Source organism: Triturus cristatus, chromosome 4_2 (genome assembly GCF_964204655.1).
Source record: "Triturus cristatus chromosome 4_2, aTriCri1.1, whole genome shotgun sequence".
NCBI lineage: Eukaryota > Metazoa > Chordata > Amphibia > Caudata > Salamandridae > Triturus > Triturus cristatus.
In genome coordinates, this window is record NC_140586.1 from 133,806,766 (window position 1) to 133,825,917 (window position 19,152).

General features: G+C 43.4%; 1 protein-coding gene across 1 annotated transcript in view; it reads right to left on the reverse strand.

Moving 5' to 3' along the window:
* The window catches only part of MARCHF9 (membrane associated ring-CH-type finger 9), a 437,962-nt gene that overhangs the window by 69,506 nt on the left and 349,304 nt on the right, over window positions 1-19,152 (reverse strand). The window contains exon 3 of the mRNA XM_085600804.1: window positions 9,371-9,563. Within this exon, the coding sequence (XP_085456930.1) occupies window positions 9,371-9,563 (193 nt within the window). The remainder of the gene's footprint in view (window positions 1-9,370; window positions 9,564-19,152) is intronic.

A 19,152-nucleotide genomic window follows, 5' to 3' on the forward strand; every position in this document is an offset into this window, starting at 1 on the left:
GTGAGGAAGCAGAAACGGTAGCACAACATAGAAAGGTCAATCGGAATAGCCTTATGTATCTGATGATCTGCAATGTACTCCATCATTCCTTGAATGCCCCACGTGCTCCTTGGTTTGCTGCATTCCTTTTGTTAATAGGAGTGCGGCTGCGGGCAGATTGTGTTTTAAAAAAAAATTATTCATGTTGATTGCAGCGCCCGTCATACCTCTCTACGTGGCGCTGCAATTAACATGAATACTTTAAAAAAGGCACACAATCTGCAGAATATGCTGCTCACACTCACTTCAGTAGTGGCTGTGGGGCCCCCTCCAGTATGAGTATGCCTGGGGGCCCCCTCTGCACCACGGGGGCTGCGGGGGCCTTTGTTACGCCCCTGCTTCCTCCCACCAATGCTGTCCAAGAGATGAAAGCCTCTGAGGGCCTCTGTTGTCCAGCCCACCCCAAAGGTGTGCTTGTGGAGGGAAGGGTCCAGAACTCAGCTCCAGGCTTTCTGAATCTGTTCTTGGGTCAACCTACTTTCTCTCTCTGCCTGCTAGGGGTAGGGTGCACGTGTTCTCAAGCCTCGGCCGGACACTCTGCCCCTAAGGACCTTGATGGAGCAGGGTTTTTGTGAAAATAAAACCTGCTCGGATTAAATCCTCAGGAACATTCATTAGCAGTGTGCTGTGAAAAGTACTATTAAAGAAAGCTAAAATAAGGGGGAATGCTTTTGCGCATGCGTATACTGATGCCTGGAACTAGGCCGCAAATGCTCTAGGCTTTCAGAAAAATAAAAGACTAATGCAGCTTTGTGCACGTTAATAACGTCCGCTAAGAAAATAACACGGGTTGTGCATGGGTTAGTGCAATGCTGGGATGGTGTGCAATGAAATTACATTTCATGAAAATAATAATGTTTGTGTTCTGTAGAAAAGAAAGCATGGGTCTATTCGGCTGCATGCTAGTCCAGGGTTAATAATTGGTGGAAAAATAAAATGACCAAAAGAAGGGTTTCGAGAGAGAAGAGAGAGCGCAAAGGTTGTGCGTGTCCTTGTGTGACTGCCAAGCTACGAAGTAAATAAGATAATCAGTGGAAGCAAACAACTTCCTTCTCCAGATTGCAGAGGCAAACAATGGGAGCGCCATGACTTGATACAAGAAATGTGTTGCAGGAAATATGTACTACGATTGTGTTCAAAGTTGTTTCCTGGGAAGAAACTGTCGTAATGCTGAAAATTTAAGACAAAAGAACATTGAATAAAATGGTCGTGATGAGAGTGGTGTGACAGTACACCCCCATCCTTAGCCAATGAGAGACGGAGTTCGCTCTCATATTGAAACAAATGTGGGTTGGACATTTAGGTTTTAGGGAATAATTGAAAGTCCCTGGTGGGTGTGGTTAGGACAGCTGGTGTTTAGGTAGCAGGAGATTGTCGCTGTCGTCGGCTTGCTGTTTCCAGATGGAGGCCTACCTGTTCCTGACTTAATCTTTACCACTCAACTCTTCTTGAGGGGCTTTACTGCCCTTTGGCCAGAGGGTAGATTTCCCTGATTCTTGGGTTAGTATAGATAATATCCTTAATTTGCATATTCATTTGCAAATGTATTATTGTCTCTGAAACGTTTCTCTCTTCACCTATCCACTCCTTCAATGCATGACATGAGTTTGATTCTGTATATTGCTAATACTTTTTCTCTGTGATAGTCTGTGATTTGCACTGTATGACAGTACTAAATGAGCATTTATTTCACATTATTTTCGATATAAATTACACACTGGGTCTGCTATTATTTAGTAGTATTGATAAGTGCATATTATTGCTATCAACTATTCAACTTCCCAAGGTCTGTCACCACAAATATACACATATTGCAAAGAGAAATGCAGGTTGTACTGTGTATTTGGTAAGTTGGGTATAAACTTGCATCACACTGAACCCAGCGTGAAGGGATTAGTTGGGTAAAGTATATCTGCCTTTGTTAGTGTATATTTATTGGTCCCTGATCGCTGGATCAACCTCTTCAGCGTTCACAGGGTCATTCAAGGCAAAGACCAATGTTCACCCAAGATAAGTTCTGGAGATACTCCCAGAACAGAATACTCGGTTCTAGACCAGCACTTCGGCATATCCTCCCATTTTACAGGAAGAAACACACCTGTGGAACATAATTCTTTGTAAAAGCTGCAGAATTATAGAAATTACGCCAAGAAGAAAAATAAATATCCAAGATCACCGGACTTCAGGACAGAAGTAAAGAGATGACTCTTTCCTGGCTAATGATGCAGAATTTCACTGACCATCGATTATTAACTATTTAAGAGATTTGTATTTGGGATGTAAAGCAGGGTTAGATTCGGCACTAGTGGGGAATGCACTGAAGCTTTCAGTGTTGAGAGAGGGGTGAGACAGGGCAGGGTCCTGGCCCCTTTTCTGTTTTCATTATATATAAACAGTGTGGGTGCGGCACTTGCTGCATCCTTTAAAGATCTTTCACAAGTAGGAACCCGCCATGTACCGGCCCTTCTCTATGCTGGCGATGCCGTCCTTATGGCACGTACTACACTAGCCTCCAGACCATGCTTACAAATTTTGTTGAATATATGCAGGACCTAGGTCTCTTAGCTAACCAAACAAAAACATTTGCCGTGAAATGTGGGAGGAACACTGCCATTTGTCGAGATTTGAAAATAAACAGCAACAAGATCAGTTTTACAAATACTTTCTCCTATTTGGGGATTTTATTCGATAAAGAGGGTTCGTGGAACAAAGCTATTGTCAATATGGCTCTTAGAGGCTTAGCTAGAGGATTGGGCTCTAACCCACCAGAGATGATGATGTCGATTTACAAGGATAAATGCCTCAGTGTAGCACTTTATAGGGCTGGCGTGTGGGGATACAAGAAATGTAGTGATATAGAATTGATGGAGAACAAGTTTTTTAGGTATCTCCTCGCTACCCCCAAAAGTGCGTCAGTACATGTATGCCATGCTTGGAGCCCCATATCTTACGGATTTAATAATGATTCAGCCTATTTTACTCGCGTATAAAGTATGGACCTCTGAGCACACTGATTATTCAAGTTTATACCAGCGTATGCCGTGGCTTGTTTACATTCAATGTTTCTGCCATGACCTGGGACATTCCGATTATTTTGGGAAGCCTGAAACACTAGCCCTTATCAGTAGAAAAACTTTAAGAAACTAAGCTATGACATATCTGCAAAATCTTAGACTGATAATCGAAATTCCAAAGCCTAGTGTTTCGAAAAATCAAACGATCTTAACTACTTTTGATATACAACCCTATCTTAAAGCTGTTTTAGAGGCAAGACATATATCTGTTTTGACTCGCTTAAGGCTGGACATTTTTCACCGACTAATCAGCTTCCCGAACAGAAACGATTGGTCTGCACCCTAATCAATTGTCCCTGCGATGGAGTGATGGCTCAGACTACTAGGTAAGGTAAGGTAAGGTATATTTTATTTGCATAATTAATAAAAATCTTACAATTACTACTTTCATTGCAAAAACGCACCAATTTAGAAATATTGTTCCAATGTTTTAAAAGAATTATAAAAGTTAAAAAACAGGTTTCTTAAACATAAATACAGTATATAAACATTACATCAGACCATGATCTTTCAGACCATAGTATAAAATGTGTCAATTAATATTTCTGTAACTTATGCATGAGATCCTAAATTTAGTCCTAAATTTAGTCTTTATCTATTTTGGATTTCCAGGTTTCCTGTGGCCGACTCACAAGCATCCAAGTTCTTTTTTGCAAGTATTAAAAATTTAGTAAAATTGGAAATCATTTGAATGTCCGTTGGTCTAAAACAGACTACCATGCTTGTGGTCTTTTTTGTAAGTTTTACAGCCACCCGAGGAAATGCTATATTTTACCAATTATAAGATCGCTACATTTTACACGTCGCCCTGCATGTTTATTTTTACAATCTTTGCTTACTTGGAGATTTGTTGTACTATGGCATCCTTTTTTATGGGCTGTCTTTTACGCCAGAAAGAATATTTCTCCAGCTCTCCCACAGTAATGGGACATGGTGTGCAATCTGTGTATGGTCCTAGGATATATGATTTATGTGTCTTAAAGGAACTGAGTATTGTGCATATTATTCACTGTATCTCCACGTTTTTATAATACAAATAGATGTATGCACGTTTGGATAGGGTAGGAGTGGAGTGAATGGGGGTCACAATGTAAGGTTTTTGCTCTCCCTTCTTGCACTAGTTTTATTTAATCTTAGCTATCCGTGCAATAGGAAGTTATGTTTATGTTCCTTTCTAACTTGGATGTATGATGAATTCAATTAAATATTTTGCAAAGACGTGAAAGCACTTTCTTTTATACTTTACCTCTAATTGTTGCACACCGGTCTTTTTAATCTCTGACATATTAAGGTATTGTTTTAGATTTTAAGCCTTTTTCTATTTAATCTCCATGTAAATGTCTTTATTTTATGCTATGAATTGTATTTTTATGCTTGTCTTGTATTGTGCAATGTTTCTATGGATGGCTAATTGGCTCCAAATAAAGCTAACTGATACTGATACTGATACACTGACCAATAAAGAATTCCATCACCCACAAAGAAAATATGCTAATTACATGATTTGGGTAAATCCTGCAGAAGAACTAGAACTTATCCTTATGTAGGGTGGTAGGCAAACGTCTGCACCTATTTCTTATTCTCCTGCCTTCTACTCCAACCATAAGCATACATCAACACAAGCAATGAATTCCACTACTCTTCGCACACAACATCAAAACACTTCCCATCTAGTCCACACTCGCAATCCACACCTTTCCAAAAAAACACAATAAAAATATAGTTTATCATGTGCTTGTGTGTTCCATCCTTCATCCTCACCCATCAGGTTGTATGTCGTTACAACGCATTCCGTTGCAACGCATGCCTTTACCACGCATGCGTTACAACGGAATGCTTTTTCAACGCATAACCTTTACCACGAATATTCCTTTACCACGCATATCTTTACAACATTTTCGTTGTAAATTTGTGCATGATAAGGGCATACTCTTGGTAAAGGTTATACCCCTCCCCTGTACACTTACGTGAGCCCCCAGCCCCCAATCCTTCTTGTATTTACCCCTGCCCTTTCCCTCAATCCTTTTATATATATATATTTTTTTAAACTAAAATTTCCCTTACCTCTTCACGTCGTCTCCTCTCCATTATCCGTGGTGACGTCGTACGTCGTAAAGAGGAAGCGGAAGTTTCTTTCCGTTTCCTCTCAAACTACGCCGATTGCCTGCACTTCTCGACATGACACCAGGTGAGTTTTTTTTTTAAGGGGGAGACCCCCCAAATCCCCCTTTTTCCCCACTCTTTTATTTTTTATTTTTGGGGGGAGACCCCCCAAGCCCCCTTTTTCACATTTTAGCCTTTACCACACATGCCTTTACTACGTATCTCATAGTAAAGGTATGCGGGGTAAAGGCTTTCGTGGTAACCACGCATGCGTTGTAATGCATGCGTCGTTAAGGTTTGCATGGAAACGGCCGCGTTGTAGTGGCCATTTCCCCACCCATCTAGCTGTTGAATGTCAGCGACCCATAACAGGATAAGATCACCACTCTGATCAATCGTGATCACCAACAAAAAGCTTCCCCAAAGCTGCAGTTCAATTCAAAACTCTTAGAACCAAGCATTCCCAGAAGTTGTTGGGGGTACCTGTCTGCTGATGAACTTTGGAGCGTTGTCAGAGCTACGATATTAAACATAAACACGATTATAATACAACACAATTCTGAGGGTGTGAAGTGAGGTCTCCTCTCCCCCCAGCTTTAACTTCCTTTCCTGAATCCTGCTTTCAGTTTCAAGCTCTCCTCAGGCACTTGCCAAGGCAGCACACATGGACAGCTCATGTCAGGAGACTCCAAAGTATAGTGACGCAGGGCCAACACCAATTATGGTTCATTCCAGGGGCACACAGTCTTGCCCAACTCCAGCCACAGATGCTGTTTGAGTAGCCTTTGGTGTATCAGTTGATGCACCGGGAGCCAGCGCCAAGTAGGGACATAAGCAGCAGCTCCATCTAGAACCCGGCATATCTATCTGTACAACCTCGTCCCAGGACTAGGGAAAGGATGGTTCGCAGCTGCCAGATAGAATATGCTGAAGCAGTTTCTGAGCTGTAAAGTGGTGAAGCACAGCACTGGAGCAGGTGCAATCTGACTGAACATTTTGCCATGGCATAAATCTTGCTAGATGGTAGCACATAGTGATGTCATAGGACCCAAACACTACCCAGGAATAGAGCTATATGTATACCATAACTTTTTCATGTAAGATGGTAAATGACATAATGGACATGTCCGAATGAGACCTGGTGATGAAGATTTAACAGACAGTTGCTTATTCTTATGACAAACTGCATTAACGTTGTTCAGAAATTGGGGAAAAACATTTGCAAACGAGATAGGTGTCTAAAAATCTTATGTTATGTTCAACGAAGAGAACTAAAGAGGCAGGGACATGTCATGTCCCGTTTTGCTTTCTGAGTGTGGGACTATAAGTCCCAGCATACTTAATGCTGCTGTCTAAAAAATCTGAAGTATACAAAAAGTGATGGATGGAATGCTTGAATTAATTTCAGCCACTGGTAATTTCTCAAGGCCGCATCCCAGTCCATTGTAACTTTTGCACCACCATGCCACATCAGTTAGGACCCAGCTATATGCTAATCAGTCTTTATCCTGCTCCAATGGGAGCAGTCCAGCCCTAACTGCCAAGCATGTTCTTCCTGAACTAGCACACAAGCAACCAAGGACCGGTTTCGCGCTTCTTATGGGCTCATAAGCCTGGTATAGTGTGGTGCCAGTGACACAGTGTGCACGGGACCCTTGTCTGAGCATACCCATCCCACTTAGGCCGACATATTAAAGTATACAAAAAGTGATGGATGGAATGCTTGAATTAATCTCCGCCACTGGCAATTCCTCTGCGCCACATCCGAATTCATTGTTACTTTGCACACCATGCCACCTCAGTTTGGACCCAGCTTAATGCAAATCATTTTTTAACCTGCTCCAATGGGAGCAGTCTAGCCTGAACTGCCAAGCCAGGTCCTCCCTGAACCAGAGCACAAACAACCCATGACCAGTTTCACCCTTGTTATGGGCTCATCAGCTGGGTATCGCTTGGTTCCAGTGACACAATGTGCACCCCTGTCTGGGCATACCCGTCCCACTTAGAACGACACATTAAAGTATGAAAAAAGTGATGGCTGGAGTGCTTGAATTAATCTCAGCCACTGGACCCAGCTGAGGTGACATGGTGCTCAAAATAACAATGTATTGGGATGACCCCGGAGTAATTACCAGTGGCTGAGATTAATCTAAGCATTCCATCCATCACTTTTTATTCACTTCAGTGTGTCACTGTAAGTGGGACAGGTATGCACAGATGTGGGTCCTGTGCACATTGTGTCATTGCAACCAAGCGGTAACAGGCTGATGAGCCCATAGCTAGGGTGAAACCAGTCCTGGGTTGCTTTAATTCCAGTTCAGGGAGGACCTGCCTTGGCAGTTCGGGCTGGACCGTTCCAATTGGAGCATGGTCACAAAAGATTTGCAAATAGCTGCACCCAAACTGAGGTGATGTGGTGTGCAAAATAATGATGGATTTGGGGGGGGTGGGGGGGGGGGGGTACCAGAGTAATTTCCTGTGGCTGACATTAATTCAAGTATTCCATCCATCACTTTTTTGTTTACTTTAGTGCGTTTAAAACATCTAGGCCGGGTGAACGATGCCTACCTGAGATAGAGCTTTCAATAACCTCTCTATTATTATGGTTTATGTGTATTCGATCACACCACTATTTTTGGTTCCTAGTGCGGGGAAACCCAGAATGTGAATGAGTGCAGGTCCGGATGGCATAGACAGCCTCAGGAGCTGAGTCTAATGTGCCATGAAGGCCCAGGTACCAACCAGGGCAATAGGAGGCCGTGACCTCGGGAGGCCATGGGGCCAGTCACTTAGACCCTTTTCAGGACGACAGAGAGAGCAGGAAGAACACAGGAAGGATGAGGGCCAGGTGCAAGTGGCGGGGTGACTGAGGGCCAACTTCCCCAACCCACCTGCTTTTTGAAGGTGATCGTGTGAAATCTGGGGTTGCGGTCTGTGCTCGCCATTCAAAGTACCAATGAGGGCAAGGTAGTGCCCATCAGTGCTACTGGAGACCTTTTGAGGCAACGCAGGGGAGTGTGGGACGATGGGCGATTGAGCGGAGGGAGCCTGAGGACACACCAACAAGACTTAGCAAGGGCAAGAACAGTAACTGTGGAGCAGCACCCCACTCACAGGTGAGCAATCAGGCTACGAGGACTAAGGTGGAGTCGGCGAGCGGAAGGAGCCTCTTCTGAGTGGACAGAATGTGAAAGGGACAATTCCACCATTAAAAAAGTAAAGAAAATACATTTAACAAGTTCTTCTCGAGGTACAGCTAGTGGAAAGCGTTGAATAAATGGTGGACTTGTCTGGAAAGAAGCTTGCCTCCCTGTATTTTCAGCAGTTTAAACTACAAGGAGACGTTGGACAGTAGACCACAAAGTGTACTCCTAGGGAAGGGTTTTATATTCTCCTGCAGAAAACATGGTCTAGTGTAACATTCAAAGAATACATAGACAGCAAAATCAAAATCAAGTTAACGAGGTTGAACACTCTAAACCCACACTCAGGCGAGCTGCTGTGCTTTGAACCAAAATGAAGTCTACACAAACCCGATACACTTTGGTTCAAGGCAGCGGCAATGCGCTGTCACGTGAGAAGCCCAGGTTACACATTTTAATAAACAGGTTCAGGCAAGAGCGCAAACGTGGTGACTAGAAGTTGTTATCTCCGACAGTGACATTTTTAAACCCTTTGTGCCATCCCAGCACACACAAAGTAACAATGCACCTCAGAATTGAGGAGGGTCCACAGAAACCGGAGGTAGCGAGAGGAAGATAAACCCCCAGGCCGCCTCTGTTGACAGCCTTTAGTTGCTGTCAAAGAGACTGTGTCTTCCACCTCTGAGGAGAAAAATCATATCAAGGTGTCTGGCGGCAGGGTTGTTCTTTGTGCCCTGGTAGTTGTAGTCATGCGGTATATAAGGAAAAGCAAAACTACAAGCCCCAGAATGCAAAGACAAAACAGGCCAGTGAGACACAGCCTTACCTGAGATGAGGCACCACAAGCTGTCTGCTGCTGGAATGAGATGCATGAAGCAACACGCCGCCTTCTATCAGAGCCTCATAAGCTCATCGTGGGCGATTTGCATACAATACCCAAATCCCGGAATTGGAAGGAGCCTCCAATGTTGCTGCGAGAGAGTGCCACAAAGAAACGGTGAGAACCCTCACCTATGCAGACAATGTCCATGAAGCCGTACATGCCGTAGCAGATCTGGAACAGCAGGTCCTGCCGCTGCCATTTGGCCGAAGGGCTTAGCGATGACCATATCAACCAGGAGATGCTAGCGATGAGGAAGAGAGATCCCAGAATGATCGCAGCGATCTGCACCTTCTCGATCACCGTCAAGGAGATGGCCTGCCACTGGGAAAGAAGAAATAATCGAAAGTGGATTACCAGAATGAACATGACACGGTAGCGAATGAGAGAAACAGATGTCCCAGTCTTCAGTATGAAGCACAAGACAGACATTAATAGCCTTATTGTCAACAGCAAGATTTAGGGTTTACCACCTCAATGTTGGGAGGGATGGGCCATAGTCTGTATTCACACAGTCCCACCCCCCGTCCCCATCCTTATAGGTCATGGCAAACTAAGAGCCAACAAATAATGCAAATAGGAATTGCACAAGTATTCACAGTTTATAATTAGATGACCACTAGCATGGGAAGGGCTATGGTCCGCCCTACCTGCCATCAGCTCAAGGATCTATCTCCGAACTCCAGGCCACTTGGTGGGCAAGTCAGTCACGCACATATAGCCCACTGCCCTTTAACTGAGATTATGGTGGGTACTTCATCTCACTGCGAGACCAGGGGGCATGTTAAGATATTTTCCACAATCAGAATCAGCCATTGCTATTCCCCTATCCAGGGCCAACATATGGAAATAAAAATGCATCCGGAGCCTTTTCAAGTGGAAACTAAAAGCATCAGCTTTACAAAAGAACAGAGAAGAAGGAAAGGGGTGAAATCTCTGCCTGACCCACAACAATGGGGAAATTCACTCACTGAACTCTACCCATGCTCTTGCAATGCAAGGTTTCCACTTTCGTTCTGCACAGCGTCCCAATACCCTTTGGACATGGGTTTTAAAACAACTTTGAAAAAAGCTGCTAAGTGGTCTACTTCACCACAACAATATCACACTTTTGTTAAATTCAAGTAGGTTAAAGGTACATGTTTAAAGAGATTTAAAGAAGTTAGTTAGTGTGTGTGTGTGTGTGTGTGTGTGTGTGCGTGCGTGCGTGCGTGTGTGTGTGTGTGTGTGCATGCATGCACAAGCACTCCTTTGGCTTTCACCGAGTTGCCCTGCATTGATGGTGCAAGCTTTACAACTTAATTTTATTATCTTACCGTGGAAATTATGATAATAGAAATATTTGAAACCTAATAAAAAATTTGATCAAATATAGTGGAAAAGTCATCAGCATTCACTTACACTCTGAGCACAATCCTCACACAATGGCTATCTCAGTACCATTATACAACCACCTACACATACCCCCATAATCACAGAACCCCAAAAGACTCAGGGAGCCCAGGTCAAGAGAAGATATTGTTGAGTATGTCCACATTCAAAAGGAGCACAGAAATGATACATGATGCTTGAATGCAGCCCACAGTGATCAAGAGGGCCAGGGGAAGGGCCCTTCTCACATCTGTACTGGACTGTAAGTGCTCGCGATGTAGGGGGTCTGCTGACCTCCACCCTGCCAATGCCCCCTTGTACAGCCCAGAAATGCCAACCGTAGGCAGCACAGTGTCGGCAGAGACAAGGGAACTTCTGAAGAGGGACATCTAGTTCTGTAACCATTTCTACTTACAAAGTACTGACACGTATTACCTCTGCAAATCACCAGGAATACTAAGCCTCTGGGGGGAAATATTGAAGAACAAAAATGAGGAAGGATACAGATAAGTATAGGTCCAAGTGTAAGGGTTCGTGTTGGGGGTCAGGGTGAAGGGTCAGGGATAGGAACTAAATAAGGAAATGGTGTAAATTGGGAATGGTGGGGCGGTAAGGTAAACGATAGGTTGAATGAATGTCTATAAAAAGAGTTAGAGTGAGAGACAGACACAGAGAAAGCGTAGGGGAAAGTTTAATGGCAAGCCTTGGAATTCATTAAAAAGGGTAGAAATTAATGTAAAAATAATGATAACAAATAGGTCAATGAGATTACTCCCTCTGAGAATCATCACGATTAATCTTAATGTGAATTTCCTCTACCAAGGAACACCTACATCAAACCCAAGCATCTAGCTGCCATTTATAGCCAGGTACTCTGAGGTGCCTGAAAGTTGACTTGCTGGTGGTCATCAAAAGACCACTTCTAAAAAACTGAAGGTCTTGATCTCCCCATGACCCCTATTTACACACAAATGTACCCACAAGCCTCAGCAGAAAAGCAGCATTCACAATAAGTATTGCTATATGTGCTTCACACCCGACAGACTCTAGAGTACCCTTTACTCGTAGGGCAAATGTGGGGAAGCCAATTGCATATCAGTGTCGAAAAACTAAAATAAACAGTTAGGAAAAGAAAAATGCCTTGCAATGGTTTATTATCTCTACACATATTGCAATCTTGATGCTAATTTAATTTTGGCGGGAATACTCAATCCAGGGAATAATTGTGTATGACAATTAAACGTGGAAAGATTCTTCTTGTCAAAAAGCTTGAAATTCTATTATACACACTCTGGAATGCGCAGAGGCGTTCCAGGGTGCACACAGTGGAACGCCTGTGTCCATCCATGTAACCAACATAATTCTCCTTGTGTTTTATTTGCCAAAAACCTGTGGGAAAATAGCGTAGAGTAGGCAAGTTTCCCAAGGGCAAATATTACCCAACTTGGGAGTTTTCACAGAAAATGCAATCGACATCAAGTGTTGTAGGGGTTTATTCTGGATCAATGGATGGCCTTGCATAAGCCCCACTTGAATGATCTCAACATAACTAAATAAACTAAATACAACTTTTCGATTGCAACCTTAAGAAATGTGTGTAGGAGTGTGATGTAACATGACAACAAGGAACAGTATAGGTAATGAAGTAAAGTCTTGAATCTCCACGTGCTGGGACGAACCTTAGTTGTACTCATCCAACCACCATACCCTATCCCATTGTAGGCAGAACATACCTTCTTACCCACACATACAGAGGCGACTATTCAAACCCACTCCATAGGGTTGTGTACATCTATCTCCACCTGCCAGACCTGGACAGATCGTTGAGACCTCACTTACCCTACACAGTGGAAATGGAGAAGCCCTAGACAGGCCTTAAATAATCTGCACTTGGAAGTAGCAGCCCTGTGGTAAGAGACCACTGCATTATGTCACAAATAATAGCCCTGGAAACCAGGAAGAGAATGCCACCAGTCTCAGTGACCTAGTGTGGACCTTTTGTGGACCTTGTGTGAGCAATCAATGGGTCTACTGGTCTAAAAAACTCTTGGTCTGCCTCATCTACTTCCTCATCCTTGATAACCGTTACTCCAGGGCTAGGTGCAAAGCTGCCGTCTTCTCCTTAGCCTGCTAGCTTCCTATGGAACCTTTTGAATGTTTCTACTTTTCCATCACAATATAAAATGCACTTCATGAGCCAACCTCAAGTTAATGCACCAGCAATGCCCAAAGTAGCATTCTTTCTCCATAATTTAAGGCTTATCATGGGCAGCTCCATTAGCTGAAGAACTTTGTTGGATGAGATGAACTTGCCATGTTCTTAGGACTGTGTTTAAACAACTGTATATTCAACAATTCAATCACAATGAAATAGTGGATCTGAAACAAGTAACACATGTTCTCAGCAACATCACCCGCTTTTAAGAGTCTTCTAGATGTTGCTAAATAGGCAAATTATGTCCAACAGGGGTCTTAAAAATTAGCTAAAAACACAGGGTTATGGACCCCATTATGAAAGAAGCTGCAACCAGACCCTTAAAATCTTTTGAAAACATTTTGAGTACAAGGAGACCACCAAGGGACTGACTATGAAACTATATCAGGTACTGGTAGAGGGGACATAAACATAGATGGCCTTATTAGATAGCATAGGAAGGGGAGATGGGCCGAGCTTTGGGCCCCAAAATTGGCCCAACATCAATAAGAGATTTAAGAATACTCCGCACAGGGAAACAGAAAATAAATTATTAATGAAGTGGTACATGACTCCTAGAAGATTGAGAACCATGTGCCGGACATTTCAGAAAAGTGGCAGCGCTGTGAGACAGAGCAAGGCATGTTCCTTCATACATGATGGGAATGTGGGCAACTTAACCAGTTTTGGAAAGAAATACACGGTCACATAAATGACATAGAGGGAGAAGAGACTCTAAGGCACCCTCTGGTGATACTGCTCAACATGCAGCGCAATCAGACATGGGGAGGGAGTTGAAGAAGTACAACACTGAGATCTCATCTTCTGGAAGCAGCGAAGACTGGAGCTTGAGAAACATTCCCATGAACTGTTGAAAAGGGAAAGGAAGTGTGAGAAGATCTAGTCTCTGTTAATAAACTATTTATCTTCATTGCCAATGAGATAGTCAGCTCCCACCTCCTGCTCAACAGATAAGTCTGGGACCCTTGGAGACTCCTTAATAGGAATTAACATTGGGTACAACATAGGCTTGAGTGGAGACAAGACTCCTCGTAACCTAAAGAACTGGAATAATGACACAACAAAATAAAGAACAAACTAAGATGTAGGAGTGCTGTGGGGAAGGCTGGGATGGGAGGGGGATAGTTGTTTCTTGTTTCACTTTTCTCTCTATGGGCTTGCATAAAAAGGTTTTATTTGAAAGAAAGATCTTTATAAAATGCCAACTGGAGTGGATTGAGAAATGTTGTGTCACATGTTCATGTATAAACCACAATCAAATCTATTACACAAAAAAATGAACTAGATGATTCTCTTAGTCAGGATTTTCCTGCCGCAAAAGACACACCTATGTTATCATCTTAGTGTTGTAATTAGAGCAGAGAATAGGGGATAGGAAAGAGGAGACAATGGGTTTTCATTTCCTCATGAAAGTGGGACCCAGAGGACAAGGGCAATGAGCATTACCTTTGCGGAAGGATCTAGAGCAGCTTAAGTGTGCATAAGAAATAGGCACTTCTGTTTTTACTGTGGGGAGGGGAACACGCTTGATGTGATTACCCAGGGGATTGAACTCAATTGGGAAATGACCCATAAAACAGTAAAACAGGGAATCCCGATTGGTGATTCTGTTTCTTTCCCCATTACCTCTAACAGCATTCAAGCTCCATCCTTTGCTCACTTTATTGTCATGAGTTTGTGTAGCCAAACACATTTTTCTGGTGTAAGGGCTCAAGCATTATTGGACTTTGAAGCACCTATAATTTAATTGATAGCAAATTTGTTGATCAACATCTTATCCTTGCCCATACTAAAACCCGGCCTGAAACCATGCAATCATTCAATAGCTCTACCTCAAAGTCCCGGCCCTTTTCTCACCAGCCACAGAACTGCACATGGCCTGTTCTAACCATCATAAGGCAAGACTACAGTTTGACGCCCCAAGTGGACGTTGAATGCCATAATTGGACAAACACAACCCCTTGACTGATTGGCGACAAAAGACATTTGCCTTCCATTAAGTATACTGCCAAGGATGTTATGATCCAAACCAGGATATCCCTTCGATATCTACGATTCACCTCTGCCCTACAGTTCTAAATGTTCTATGAAAATTGCTGTTGTTTTAGGTGATATTCCATCTAAGTATTCCTCATATCTCAATGTCGTTGATGGCAACAAAGCCAAAATGTTCCCTCCCTGTAGCGAATGATTGCAAGATCGATCTTGTTCTAGGATCTTCCAATCCCTATGAGAAGATGTAAAATAGGACATGCTTACCCCTGCATGCCGGTCCAGTATGGCATGCTACTCCAAACCGTCTAAATATACATGTCTTCAGAAGAAGAAGAGGATAGAGAGATGTGCAGAATGTGGGTGCTGCCTGAACAGAAGTCACATATCACAGAGGGACACTCCATAGGAAACAACTGAATAAAGCTGACAAGGACAGCATGCCCATGGAGCCATAGGACTCTCACAAGACATGCAGATGGTGGAGGCCATCTTGAAACCTTAGATTAGTAGAGTCGTGTCTACATTTCCTAGAGTCAGAGGTGAAGCCCCAGCCACTAAAAGGCTAGCACACTTGACACACTTCCAGATCAATAGGAAGACAGTGTGAGGCAAAGCCTCTGGCTGCCTACTAATTTAGGCCATAAATTCAAGTAACGTTAGGGTTAATGGCCTAGACCTAGGGTTAAAGGACATTCTAGGGATTCACCTTACACCTCAGATCTGTTGTATTGCTAAAGCACCGGGTGCTGGTAAACATTCATGTACGGTCAGTTCAGGCCAATGAAGAATCACCCACTATACACATATAGAAGATACGATCCAACACTCTTGGCCTGTGGTGATAGCAGGTGACTTTAACATCAAGTTTTAACCTATTAACCTCCTTTCCACTTTAATAATTGGGGAGGATGAGGAGTGGGGTATCCTTGAACTTACTAGCAAACCAGCTATAAAATGGCCTAAAGCAGCCGGTCCAGCTATTCACCTTTGCCTATACCATGGCCTGAGAGCTGCGGAAGGGTGCACCAAATATGACTATCATGTGTTTCCCACATTCAAAAGAGGGTCATATATGAACCATTTAGATTATATATTGCTCCACTTAAGGCTGTGGTACCAAATGGCAGATATGAGAGTCATAACTTGAATGGATAGTGACCACAATGTTCTTGTAGTATTCTGTAGGTCACCGGTGACTAACGTTTTCTAAACTCCACTAGTCATATCAAATAATTGCAGGAACATCAAATGGATAAGCATCAATACTGACACCATAACCATGGCGAAAATGTATCAATTACTTATTGACCACTTCTGTTACTATAATGATAATTTGGCCCATTCAGAGTTCAGTTACAACCACACCAAACTACTGGAAGCACTTAAACATTATTTTAGGAAGCACACAAGGAAGCCACAAGTAAGTGTTGCCAAGTGTCCCTGGTTCACCAAAGAGTGCGATGACATAAAAGGAAGATTGATTAAGGCCATAAAGAAGGGGTCACATGTGGCTAGAACATGTGCCAGAAAGGCTTACAAGCAAACTTTGATTAATGCCAAGGGCCAGTGGGAGAATGAGAAGTGATCACAATTGTTAAAGGCCCAAAAGAATAGTGATCACAGGGCCTTCTGGAAAATCATTGCAACAGGCAAGAATTGCAGGTCCACCAGTCCTACTGTATTTGTTCCCGCGGGTGTTGGATTGACCACTTTGAAGCACTATATAGTATATGTATATATATATATATATGCTCCTTTGAATGTCTTACTGTCAACATCAAGACTAAGGATAATAGTCCATTACTCTGTCCCCTTCTTTATCACCCACCAGGCAACACCCCCACATTCGGGGAACACTTATCCGACCTGATTGCTCACTGCGCACTCGGAGACGCTAATAACCTAATCCTTGGTGACCTTAACCTAATCTGGAACAAAGCCAACTACATGCTAATTCACACTCTAAACAATCTTCTCTGTGACAATAATCTATCCCAACACTGTTCAGAAGAAACTCACAATAAAGGAGCAACCTTGGATGCCATCATCGCTCATCGAGACGCAATTACGATCGACAGCATTCTACCAGTGAACTGGTCGGATCACCACATGATCTTATTCAACATCAACCAAAGAGTGGTATCCCTGCCACCCGTACAAGACCCACCCAAATGGTCCAGAAATCTCACCCAGATTCCCCTTGGCATCATGGAAGAAAGGCTAAATTTGCTCCTCCCAAGCGGCAATGACCACCTCTCCACAACCGATCTCACCTCACTCTATAACTCAAATATGGTAGTCTTGCTTGATCAACTAGCACCTCTGAAATAAAAAAAAGAAAACGAGCTATTCCGTCCAGATCATGGTTCGACTCAGACATCAACGAGGAAAGGAGACAATTAAGAGCCACAGAAAGACGCTGGAGAAACAATCCTACTACTATCCACCGCGATCAACTCAGAACAGTCCGGAAGAAGTACAACAGTCACATCAAGAACAAAAAATCCACGTTTTTCTGCTCTGCACTGGATAGCGCAAAAAACAGACCCAACTAGCTCTTTAACATCATAAGACAACAAACCTCCAAACCCGCTACTTCCCTAGGGCAGGCATCCAAAGAACTTTGCGACAACTGCGCCAACTTCTTCAATGATAAGATTGCCAAGATCGAGCGCTCACTAGACATCAATAGCGCCCCCCTTTCCAATAGCAGCCCGTCTGGGGTGTTTGGTAGCGCTCCCTTACCCTACACTAAACCCTGGTCACTCTTCCATCCCATCCCAGAAGAGGAGATAGTCAAACTGATCTCCACCTCCAAGCCTTCATCTCACATCCTAGACCCTCTACCCCCGCAACTGACCAAAAAACTGAAACTCTCCTTAGCCCCACTCTGGTGCAGGATTATAAACAGCTCCCTAAAAAGTGGAATCGTTCCAGACTGCCTCAAAATAGGACAAGACACCCCACTGCTGAAAAAACCTGGACTGGATTTAAACGATTTGAATAACTTCAGACCCGTCTCCAACCTTCCTCTTCTATCCAAAATCCTAGAAAGATGTGTACTCCCAACAATTAACTCAACACTTGGACAGTATCAACCTCCTCGACTCCCATCAGTCGGGATTTAGGAAAGGCTGCAGCACAGACACCGCGATCCTTAACATCATCGATGATATCCACAAATCACTTGACTCAGACCAATGTTGCCTCCTCATTCTCCTAGACCTATGGGCAGCATTCGACACAGTAGATCACAAACTTCTCATCAAGACTCTTGAAGAAAGGGCTGGACTTGACGAGGTGGTCCTCAAATGGTTCTCCTCATTCCTACACAATCGCTCCCAGAGATTCAAAATCAAAAGCTTTGAGTCTGACCTTCACCCAGTCAATAGGGGAGTTCCTCAAGGGTCAGTGCTCTCCCTTCAACTCTTCAACATTTACATGGAACCCCTCACCACCCTACTCAAAAAAGCGAACATTTCCTTCCACCTATATGCCGATGATACTCGAATTTACTTGTAAATCTCCTCTGTTAAATACATTCAAAGGCTCAACGACATACTGAGGGAAGTGCAACTTTGCCTGTCAAGTAGCCACTTAAAACTGAATCCGGAAAAAAACAAATTACTCCTCATATCAAACAAAGAAGAGAACCCACAAATGGTCCATTGGTTAAAAGCTATCGATGCGCTCAATGGGAACCTCACCCTGGCCAACTCTGTTAAATTATTAGGCATCATGCTAGACCCAAAACTGGACATGACCAAACACATTAAGAATTGGCTAAGAGCGCCTTCCTCAACCTAAAGCTACTGAACAAAATAAAACCTTTCATCCCGCCCAAAGATCTCAAACAAGCCACCCAATCATTGGAGCTGTCAAGAATAGACTATGGAAATGCAGTCCTCTCAGGAATAGCTAAATCACATCTTGCTCCTCTAAAAACAACTCTCAACACGGCTGCCAGAATGGTCACCGGAATCAAGAAATTTGACCACATCTCACTTGCACTCAGAGAGCTCAAGTGGCTACTGGTAGAAATGCAGGTGAACTTCAGAAAAGCCTGCCTCACACACAAAGCCCTACACACTGGCAAACCCGAATATCTGGCTGCCAAACTCAAAAAAGCAAGTCAGTCCAGGAACCTCAGAAGCTCTAACACCCTACTACTCATCCCGCTGAAATCACGAAAACAAAAAACGCGGCCAGGTCCTTCGCCGGAAATGCGCCCAAAATCTGCAACTCTATTCCCCCTCACATCAGAACTACTCCCTCCTTCACTAAATTCAAAAGTCAGCTCAAAATCCTGTTCCTCAATCGATTCCTAGCGAA